General features: G+C 34.3%; 2 protein-coding genes across 2 annotated transcripts in view; both read left to right on the forward strand.

The window, feature by feature from the left end:
- The window catches only part of LOC143912594 (filamin-B-like), a 20,116-nt gene extending 17,101 nt beyond the window's left edge, over positions 1-3,015 (forward strand). The window contains exons 9-19 of the mRNA XM_077431886.1: positions 51-339; positions 417-580; positions 653-895; positions 973-1,099; positions 1,175-1,562; positions 1,641-1,813; positions 1,884-2,001; positions 2,073-2,307; positions 2,382-2,572; positions 2,643-2,746; positions 2,831-3,015. Coding sequence (XP_077288012.1) covers positions 51-339; positions 417-580; positions 653-895; positions 973-1,099; positions 1,175-1,562; positions 1,641-1,813; positions 1,884-2,001; positions 2,073-2,307; positions 2,382-2,572; positions 2,643-2,746; positions 2,831-3,015 — 2,217 coding nt within the window. The remainder of the gene's footprint in view (positions 1-50; positions 340-416; positions 581-652; positions 896-972; positions 1,100-1,174; positions 1,563-1,640; positions 1,814-1,883; positions 2,002-2,072; positions 2,308-2,381; positions 2,573-2,642; positions 2,747-2,830) is intronic.
- Positions 2,649-12,092, forward strand: part of jbug (filamin-type immunoglobulin domains fbug) — a 26,115-nt gene continuing 16,671 nt past the window's right edge. The window contains exons 1-2 of the mRNA XM_077433792.1: positions 2,649-2,746; positions 2,831-2,998. The gene's annotated coding sequence lies outside the window, so the exon portion shown is untranslated. The remainder of the gene's footprint in view (positions 2,747-2,830; positions 2,999-12,092) is intronic.

The following is a 12,092-nucleotide window of genomic DNA, read 5'->3' on the forward strand; positions in this document are numbered from 1 at the left end:
ACATTGAAATCATAAAAATTACTAATTAATCGTAATATTTTGTATTGCAGATGAATTTCCGCGTGGAATTACTTTCCAAAGAATTAAATTACTCTCAAATAAAAGCATACGTAGTCACACCTGCAGAACAAATGCATCGCGTTAAATTGCAAAATCGTGGCGAAGGAGTTTTTGTGCCCGATAAAGTGGGAATGCACGAGATTGTGTTGGACGTTGATGATATTAGAGTTGAGAATAGATTCTTCTTTAGAGTGCTACCAAGATTTGTAACAGTTGCTCCACCTGGTATGGCACCTTGTGCCCTTGGAAGTCTTGTAGAAGTTCTTGTTAATGCTACTGGTATGACAAAATATCACATTATCAATAAACAAATATAGCAATATAATTTAATTTATATATTTATTTTAAAAAAATAGGTGCACCTAAGAGAGAAGACATCCTTGTTACTGCATACAGTCCATCGGGACGTCCATTACATTGTCCGCTCCAACATGTCGACGATACGAGCAGTGCCATATTTAAACCAGATGAACCAGGAACATGGGAAATTGCTATCACTTATCAAGGAAAAAATATTCAAGTAAAATTATAAGAATTTTGCGTAATGACACAGTTTATTTATAGCCATGTCTAATTTATGGGTAAATTTTAGGGAGGACCGTTCACTTGTGATGTCTTTGATCCAGCTGGCATAACGGTGTCTGGTTTGGAGGGTGCAACTGCACACAAAGCGCATTATTTCAACGTTGATACAAGTGGATGCGGTATGGGAATAAAAGGAGAGTTAAATGTTGACATTGTGCATGACAAAAGAAGTGTCATGTGCGCCGTTGAGAAATTAGATCAACATACATACAGAGTATCTTTCATGCCGAAAGATAATGGAAAGCATAGAGTATGCATGTGCATATGTAAGCTTTTAAATTTCTTTACAAGTGGATTATATTTTATGTAAACTAATTTGTCTTTTAGATATATGTTTACTTCAACGGCTATGATGTAAAAGGATCGCCATTTATGATGCGGGTTGGTTCACACAAAAGTAAATTTTCTTCTTCTTCTAAAACGAGAGAAAGTCCGATAAGAATGAACAGTCCTGGTAAATATTGAAATTAATAAATAAATTAAATACTAAAATTATCTTTATTTTTAATAAAATATTGTTTGTTTTTAGTTGGAAGATATAGAGAAAGTAGTCCTTTCGATACGTCAAATAATAACAACGATTATTTAAAATCTAAAACTTACGACAGCAAATACGAGGATTCGAATGCTTACAAATCGTCGTATAATGACGATTATAATGTACAAAAATCATCGAGCTTTGATATCACAGATTCCGGATATGTGTCATCTAGAATGACGAAAACCCAAGAAATAAATTCAACTAATAAATATAGATCGGAAAGTCCTCGAAATACAACTTCGAGTCCCATAACGAGTAAATATTTAGGAGATCATCGAACAGATTTGAATAGAACTAGCAGTCCTATTTACAGAACGGCGAGTCCAATCGGTAGGACCGCGAGTCCTGTTGGAAGAACTGCTAGTCCAATTAATAGGCAAGTATTAATTATATGTATATTTTTCTTAGCAATATAAATTAATATGATGCTAAAATTTTATTTGTAAATTTTTAGAAATGCAAGTCCTGTATATAATTCGAACAAATTTGGAAGAGATAGTCCATCAATGACCACAAGAGTTGTGGAGAAATCAAATTACAGAATGCATACTTCTTTCAATTCCAGTCAAGATGATGAGAGGAAAGCATCAATAGCAATTGATAGACCTTTCCGAAATGATAGTCCAAGTAAATTGAAAAATCGATAATTTTCATAAATAGATTTGTTTCATTTTTATTTAATTTAAATTATTTATAGGTGACAATCAAGGAGGTGTTGATCACAGTTCAAATATTAGAGTATCTGCTGCAAAAGGATCAAGACGTGATTCTTGGGATGCCATAGCCAAAACAAGGCATTTAATGAGTGCAAATAGGTATGAAAGTTCGTTCATAATGCTAAAAAAAAAATTGTTTTGTTAAGTTACAATCTTCCATTTCTTTTTAGTTTGGAATCTTTGGCAAATCTTGCTGATACACAACTCAATACAGACCTGTCATATGGTCGTAGTACAACTCAACAGGATTCAGAAACCAGACGAAATACACAGTTGAATAAATTTGCCGGTTTCACCGAGGACAGTTTCAATAGTCAATTGGATAACTTGGCCGGAGGGTATAAAGACTTGGATTTGAAACCAAAAATTATCTCAAAAGATGAAGCTGACACTGAAGGATACTATGTACTTATTTTTTACCCATATTTGCTTATTCAAAAATACTTAATGGATAATAATATTGTTGTTATAATTTATAGGGCAAAGAATATCATTCGTCACAAAGCCAATTAATCAACTCCTCAACATCTTATACTAGAAGGGATGCAACTGAGGATGGTGCTTTTACCTATAATCAACATTCTTTTTTATCAAATAGGCCTCCTCGGGAAAGCGGGGGGGCGTTAAACAGTAATTACAATGAGACAGACGCAACTCATCATAGATTTAGGTAAATATTGAAAATAAAATTATTTTAAATCAAGTTTTGAACTACCTAATAAGATACCTATAATTTTCAGAACTTCACAAACAACTAATTTGCATGCAGAAAAAGGTGGAGCAAATTCTGTACATGTACAAAATATACCCAATGGTCTCGTCGGAAAACCAGTAGAATTTGAAAGTAGGTTGCTTTGCACGTGAAATTATATTATATTTGAATATATTTTTGTTTATGATTAAAAATTATTAAATATTTATAAAACAGTTGATGGCTCGCGCGCTGGATCTGGAAATTTAGAAATTCTGGTGAATGGTGGAAGAGTGACTTCGTCAGTACGAGCGCTCGGTGGACAAAGATTCCTCGCTGCTTTTACACCACACCAGCCAGCTGATCATACAGTACAAATAACGTTTAACGGTGACATAGTGCCTGGTGAGTTTGTTCAGTGAATAATCATACTAACAAAATTATGTCACGTTCTTTAAAATTTTTATACAAACTGGTTTGTTGTACATATACATACATATCTATTCGTACATTGACTTGTCTCGTTTCTAATAACTATGTGTGTCTTGAATTCTTAAGAGAACATTGAGTGTGTTCTCATTTTATACTGGTTTTATTGTAATTGATTTGAAAAGACATTATTGAGTATTTTATTATTGGAAGTTGTAATCACCGAGGCAAATATTATAGAATTGAAATAAGTTTATTGTTCGTTTTATATGCGACTCATTTAGGTATTGGAGACTAACTATTAAATTTTAACATATCAATTTATTAATTACACTGAACAACAAAAAAATCACGTTTTTTACTTACCGGAGCGAAGATTTATCAATCTCTTCTAAATTTGACCCACTGAATTCGAATATGACAATAATTTTTATTGGTTTCTTCCATTGATGTATAATATACTGGATGGGCCCTGACGTGTGATTTTGGTCGGAGATCTTGTCTTAAGATCTTGTCTTAACTGAGGGGTGCGGGGGGTTTAACTAGCGGGGAAGTTGGGAAAAAAAAAGGTTTTTTCCCTACGACGCAGCGGTACCTACCTACCTACTGAGAGAAACTGTGCATGCGCCAAAAGGGAGACCAGTATAAAGCGTGAGGGCGGATCTATGTGTATTATATATCTATGGTTTCTTCTCGTTTATGAGATATGTACTATATGAGCGCTTAAAAAAATGCGCGATTTTTCCAGATTTTTGGCTTTCACAGTCTTTAACTCAAAATCTGTGTCAAAAGTGAGTATGTTAATCAATAATCAGATGCTTTCTCTATTGATTGTGATTTTTTTTATTGGTTTAAAATACGTATAATTAATTTTCTAGCGAATTTTTAAAACTCAAAACTATTTTTCCCCATAATATTATGAGCTTATTTCGTTAAATTTTCACTTAACTACGTTATTAATTGAATGAAGTAGTGAAATATTTTCTTGTACTTTACTATGATTTACATTATTTACTACTATGCAGTTGTTTTACCCGTCTTCGCTCAGTATATGTAGTATAAACAGCTTAAACATGGCGAATTTAATAGTAAATATTAATTTGTTTTTTTATTAAATTTATTTGAATTGAAAAAAATATATATCGAATCGTCATATAAACTGTTTTGTTTACGAAGTTCTCGTCTGGCGAATGCCCCCGGCGCCCCCCGGGCCTTCACCCCCGGGCCTTCACCCCCGTCCCCCGTCCCCATGTTGTTCATTGAAATTTTGACTTGTTTTCGAAGTACCCAACCAGAGCCGTAGCGAAGTTTTTTGCGCCATTGGCAAATATCAAATTTGTCGCCCTTTTAATATTTTTTCATTAGATTTAAAGAATTTTTTTATTTAAAAATACATATTTATTGAAATATTTAAATTAACCATTAAAAAAACAGGGTATTATTTATGGTTCGGTGATTATTGTTGGTCACAAAGCGTTCGCCCAAAAGTCACTAAAATCTCTATAACGGAACATCTGGCAGCCGAAAAGTCCATCATACTAACGAGAACTCGAGTGCTAAATATTCCATATTCGCGATTTTCATGGCAAAAATTGTCTTTTGGGCGATCGCAATATGATTAATAATCCGATTACCATTATTTATATTATAAATGTCCCACATTTTTATAATTTAAATTAGTGCAATTTTCAGTAACTTTCAGTAACAAAAATTTCATCTAAACTATTTTCTCGAAACTCCCTAAAATCATTATCGAACCCCTGAATTAATAACGATGATCTATAAATATCCTGTTCTTTCTGCTGAAGTGCAGTGTTAACCTTATTCCATTTAGTAAGTATGAGATTCCAAAAATTCAAGAAACTTATAATTATACATTTGAAAGTATAATGGTTTCGCAAGTGAATGTGAATTAGAAAATTATGATCGAATTTTATGATGTTTAAAACTGAAAGTACATACATATGTATGTCCTCATATTGATTGTGAACTGCTTCCACTGCTTTCGATTTTGAACACCATCTCGTATCCGACTGTTTTTACAAGCTAATTATGATGAACGATTTTTACCATCTGTTACCAAGTGTTTGTAATGTTCCGAAAATTTCGTTTGATCGGTCAATTTCTCAGAACTCAAAAGTATTAAAAGTAAAACATGCATAACGCTCCCTCGAACATTTGTACTATGCATAACATGCATAACACTCCCTCGAAGTATGTACACAATTGAAACATAATATGTACGAACATATGTATGTACATGTAGTATGTATGTATGTACATATATATACAAATGGATATTTCTAAAACACATCGAATTCTTCTTAAATTTTAGATTATTCATTAGGCGAGGGGCGCCTTTGGCGCCCCTCGCGTCGAGCGCCCTTGGCACTCGCTCAATTGCCATAGCCTCGCTGCGGCACTATACCCAACCATTATCCATCCAACAATACTTACAAAGTCTTTTTCGAAATTATATATTAGATAATGTAAGTAGTTACTTACATTTATAACTTTTCTTTTTAATACTTCATCAATAGAAGAAATGCTCATGTAAATATCTCGAATGTGGCCTCAATGATCAATTATTTAAAGAAATGTCCCACTCTGGAATGTTTTGTAATTGCGCGCATTAAAAACTTGTACATATAAGCATGGAACCGGTATTTGAAAACAACCCACTTTTATATGTTAAGTGACCCATTCTTCGAATTTTCTCATTGTTCAGCTCGACCTTCTGTGTCTCGATAATAACAAAGATCAACATTTCGGATAGTCGATTGGTATACGATAATAGTGCGCGGTGTATGGATTTTTTTCCGCACCTATCATTACTCTCCCAAGACAATCCAGTTGTAGGTCAATCGAAAAAGCGAAAGCAACTCGACGAGAAAATCGTTTGTTTGCTCCAAGCCATATGGGTGAGTCTGGAATTCCATCAGATCCAAATGCCAATTGCATACTTCATTCCGTAACTAACCGGCATCCGCAGCTCCGTTCCTAGCCATTACATCTAACGCCCGTTAAAAACAACGATAATAACTTTCTAAATACTCCGATTACAATATGTACCTACGCAAAGGATAACAAACATTGTAAACCAGAAGTCCGATGAATTCCATACAATCCAGTTTGAGTCGACCGTTAGTTGAAATCGCTACGTTCCCAACTAACAACCGTTAGTTGAATTCTTTCATATTTATTTTTCATATATTACGTAGTAAACGTTCCAAAACTAAGAATACTATTTTGTATTCAGAAACTATTCATTATTACATTTAAATGTACTTTTATGCTCGCCAGCGCAGAGTAAAAGTTGACCCGTTATAACTTTAAATTGACCCGCTATCTATGTAGATTCGTATGCACAATACGCTCGTCTTCCGAATTAGAAGCATACGGATAATTTCTCACGAGATTCGTATCAGCTTCGAATATATTATAATTTTTTATGAGCAGCGTATTGTTGTTAAAGTTTTGTTGTTGTTTTCTTCTTCGAAATGAGTACAACGAAAAATAATTGCAATTAATTATATTAAAATTACAGTGCTGTTTCTAGTAATTTTAAAATGTTAAAAGTATGCATTTTAAATACCGGTCGTGTTAGATAATCGAAACGATCGATGACTCAATAGCGAAACAATCGACTCCGCTAATTGCGTGTCCAACTTCGTCAATGTCAATACGCGACGCCACTGCTTACAGCATATTTTAAATATTTATCGCAATTATAAATAATCATATTACACGTGTGAATGGATGATTAATTGCAGCTTGTTGGCATAAGTGTAATGTTTTCTGAACATAAAATAAACTCATGTAGTCACCTGTTATGTATATAGACACAAATACATAAGCACATATGTATGTACGTACATAATCTGTATTTTATACCACTCTTTCATGGCCGTTGTCGAATTTTAATTTAGATACATTTGTTTAACTGTCAAATTAAATCTCTCGAGAAAGTTGCTATCTATAAGGAGAGAGTATGTATAAAAAAATCTAACTGGATAGTTTAGTGGACACGTAACGAACGTGTTAGACGAAAAACAATTTTTTTCATTCGAATATTTATTCGGCTTGCGAGTACAATGCCCTTCCGCAGATATGTACATCCATACATACATATGTAATTACTGCTCAGTTACTATCTAGTTACTAGATTCTAGTTAATGAGTTTTGGTCTAAGGGCTGCATTTACATATATATGATTAATATATGTATATAGGTACATTTGTATATGAATGAACTTTTTATGGGCTTGGGCTTCAATAGAATTTGAGAGCTACATGGATTGTCATTGTAGGGATGTAATTTTGAATCCTTATTTGAGCTGAATACACTAGGATCCCAAATATTCGTCGACTTCAACTATTCGAATATCGAATATTAAATCAAGAGCTTTTCGAATATTCGAATATATTCGAAAATTAAAAAAATGTAATTACATATGTACCAAGCATAAATTTGAATGAATCTTGAATTAATCGTCTTATCATAGTTGTCATTGAATTCCACCTCGTTTTTACAGCCAATAATGACTTCAATTTTTTATTTTCTTTTTTCATTATGATTTCTTGTAAAAATGTATATTTCGCCGGTGACTTTTTAAATATTCGTATTATTTTTCCGATGTTTTCTAAAATTTCGTAGAGATTATAATCGATCGAAAAGTGATTTTCTTCAAACATTTCCGTATTTAATGAATAAAAATCCGTTTCATCACATGTAGACATTTCATCTTCTTCATTATCTTCATTTTTATCACAATTATCCCCATTATATATTTCATTTTCTTCATAATCTTCGGCTTTTCATGTTGATTTTGTGTATTTAGTTTATAAAAAAAATATATATACGAATAATATTCGAATAGTTGATGAAATATTCGAATAACGAATGGCTGAAAAATCAGACGAATAATCGAATACTTGGATTGGGATCCCTAGAATACACTCAAAGGTAACACAATTATCACTATGTTGAAAATGATCTTTTTGTTTTGCATGTGAATATGCAATTACTTCTACATATCTACATATGTATATAGGAATGTCTACCGGCCGTTACGTTTCCTATCGACGTCATTGCCCTTCCGAAAGCACTAAAACCGTGATTATCAATTTTTATTAAATAATTGTTGAAAGTTGATTGTAGTGGGCGTCGTCAGCACGATTAGATCAAATCGCTTCAGGTGCATTCCACCGTGAAACGACTATTGCTGCAGTTACGTAAACACACCCGTGCAACTAAATAGTGGTAATAAATTTAACGATACACGCGTGTGCGCTTCTTAATTTGCATATACGTATGTATTTTCACACACTACATATATATACATATTACTATGTATTCGAAATACATACTACTAATAAAAAAAACTAAAAAAAAAATGGTTTGTAAATGGGTTTCGCGCTTCTCCACTCGTTCGTGTCTCCATTCTTCTTCTTTTACATATCTTGTGTACTCACGCGTAAAATACAGGTGTCTCTTTCTCGCCGGAGTGGTGCGAGCGAGACGAAAAATGCTCGGAGTTTTCCCACTATGCGTTCTCGAAATTCAGCAGAGTCGCACCTTTTGTTCGCGAACTAACCCAAATTCGGGAAAATATTAAAAATCGTGCTCATTCGCAAAGTGTCGAATTTCGGTCGTCGCGTCTCGAATTTCGTCATTCTTGTAAAACAAAATCAAAACAAACCACAAAAGACTCGTTTGACCCGTCTTGTTTGTTTCCGTTGCGAATTTTGCGACGCGAAAATAAATTTAAATAATATTTGCATTGTTATATTATATCTACTTGTGTATTAGTTTGTACATAATATCCATGTACATAGATACGTACATACATACATACATATATACGCGTACAGATCTCGTTTACGCACCTACGCTTTGAGATTTACATACAAAGGATTTATGAGGTGATACCAAGTTAAAGTACTTACATAGTCTATAAATATTGTTCACCTCTTATTTATTGCTGTTTATACTGGTTTATGGTGTTACTGATTTATCAAATACATGCTGTATATATGTATCTACATACATACATACAAGTAATATTATTTTAATTCGACATAATTAACATATTGTAAGTAGTATTGTCTTAATTCGACATAAATATTTATTTTATCGTAAAAAATATTTTGTTTACCTTCTTGACATAGGAAATTAGTTATTTTATAAATCAATTACCGTTAAAATGCGTTAGGTCTTTTTAGAACATCGTAATTTATAAAGCTTTTAAATCGATTTTTTGAAAGTATATACGTACATACATACCAGTGGAATGCCGGAATATCACCCTGTCTTTACTGATGTACGTGTGCGTGAGCGGGATACAAAGGGGACTAGGTATGATGTAACCTTATCCCCTTGTATCCTGCTTGTACACTTGTAAGTAAGGCTATGCGACAAAAACAAGGACATTTTTACGGCACGCCACTGATACATACATATAAAAATATACATATAATATATCTATAGCTAATTTTATTTGTAATTTGTATTATTATGGATACTTACGTAGATATTGTTTTTGTAATGTGACAAGCTGAACCCTACATGCGTTGCAATGACACAATAACGCATGCAATTCCCGTTCCCATTTCTCGATGTGTTTCGATAAGTAAATGTTTCAGTTTCAAATTAATACTTAATAATTAAATTAAATTAAAGTAATGATAATTTGTCGGAAAAACGCAGGCGGCGAACACAAGTGAATTAATTCAATTTTTTTTTTACCCGAACAACGCAGGTGGCGACGCGAACACATTTGAAATTATTGCGTTGCATTCTATTCCTATTTTCCTTTTCCCGTTCCTGTTTTTGGGTGATTTTTTACAGAAACAATCGCGGTTATACACACAATAACTCATGTAAGTTTTATCGCAACCGGTTGAATGGTATATGAACGCATACGCAACAGATAGACAAACATTGATTTTTATATATATACCAGGAAGGCCTTACAGGTAAACCCCAATGCGCCTTCCTGGCCAATTACAATGCAGCATTTTTATTACAAGTCGTTGAATTACGAGACACTGAATATATGGGTGCACCTCACGGTGTTAAAAATTAAGATTTATCACACTGTAAAGTTTGATTAATCTCTATATGTATATATTATATATATTCAGGGTATACCCCACGGGATCGAATTAGAAATGCACGAAAAACCAAATATCGGAAGGCAAAGATCGAAAATCGAAAGATCTTAAGTCGAAAGATCAAAAAAAAGGGTGCATGGTAAACGGTACATACTCATTTAATTTGCGTGAGCAGGATACAACAGGAACAAGAGGAACAGGCTTTTCCTCCCGTATTCTGCGCGCGCACATTAATATGGGAGGAAAAGAATTCGTCTTGTTCCTGTTGTATCCTGCTCGCGCAAATTAAGTGAGTATGTACCGTTTACCATGCACCCTTTTTTTTGATCTTTCGACTTAAGATCTTTCGATTTTCGATCTTTGCCTTCCGATATTTGGTTTTTCGTGCATTTCTAATTCGATCCCGTGGGGTATACCCTGAATATATATAATATATACATATAGAGATTAATCAAACTTTACAGTGTGATAAATCTTAATTTTTAACACCTACCGATTTGAAACGTATTTTCTTTGCTAACTCCACTTTGCCAAATGTTCAAAAATTCAAACTACTTCAGTCTGTATCCCAACCTTCGCAACGTCATCACTCGTTGCCTAAGTTTATCCAGGTGTGTCTATGATTTATACCACTGTGTAACATTTGACTTTATGGGCTATTCGTCGACGCCGTGAACCTTATATGGGGACCGTGAATCTTTCGTTTGTTACATGGGCGAATGCAAATTATTTTCGAGTATGAGTCAGCGTCGTCGCGAACCGCATGTTGGCGGCCACTGACGTTCGTACTCACCTGCGATCCAAGCAGTGCCTCACCGGCGATCGCGTCGTTCTCACCTGTCGGAGTCGGAGGGCGACAACACGGGCCGCCGACCCTCTCCACATCACATCACTGATTGCTGATGCACTGATTCAACCCTGCACCACCTAATTTACATCAAGTGCGTGAATTTGTGTATCCTTAAAGTGCACGAGACAAAACTCCCCCGCGGTCTCTTTTTTTGCGGTCGACGAAACAATTGCCTTTGGCGTTTCTTCTAAGGTGAAATTCGTAGGCGGGAATTCGAAAGCAGACACAGAAGGTGGACAATCTCGTTTCTTTTTATACATCGAATACGTTTACCTACCGAACACCTTTCGTACGTGTGCGTGTGTTTTGTGTATTTAAAATGCAATATCCCCCCTCGTAAGAGATACCCGTAAGCGCTTCCAAATGTCAAACGAAAGGGAACGGGGTCGTCGACTTACCTGTGTAGAAACGTTCTGAACCTCAAAACGGTACATCGAATCATCGTCGGCTGGGTATGAGACGACCCACAAGGATCCTCGTGACTGTTGAAAGGATTACGTCCGAAGATAGGAATGCAGAAACGATTTTAAATATTGAATAATAGAATGTTTGTGTTCAAAATTACTGTACGTGGCGTGTTTGCCCTTAGCAATTCCATTTAGAAAGTTGATCTGTGAGTCCTTGATCAACGCTCGAAAGCTGCCCCGTCTAGTCCAGTCCATTTTCTCGACTTGTATTGACATACTGTCTCTTGCGTTGATATATGTATGTAGGTGATTCTTCCTTGTGGGTTACATTGGCGCCAAATTAAAACTTTATCTTAAATAAATTTCATAGAGGGGTTGAATCTTGCCTATGCAATCACTCAAAATGTCTGATTTTAACGACTTCGTTTTATAACCGTGTTTTCATTTGAATATCTTTCGTTTAAGCACGTATCCTAACCACTTCGATCTTACACATCCATACATAAAATAGTTAGTAATACTAAACTTCAAAATTCGACCTACATACATATGTATGCCAACAGCTGACTCAATTTTATTTTCAACTATACTTGTTCATTATACGAATATTTATAAAAATGGAAAACATTAGTAATTTTACATTTTCCTGTTTAAATCACGTTAAATATGACGTTATGTATATATGTATGTATGTCGAT

The sequence above is a fragment of the Arctopsyche grandis genome, chromosome 6 (genome assembly GCF_051622035.1).
Source record: "Arctopsyche grandis isolate Sample6627 chromosome 6, ASM5162203v2, whole genome shotgun sequence".
NCBI lineage: Eukaryota > Metazoa > Arthropoda > Insecta > Trichoptera > Hydropsychidae > Arctopsyche > Arctopsyche grandis.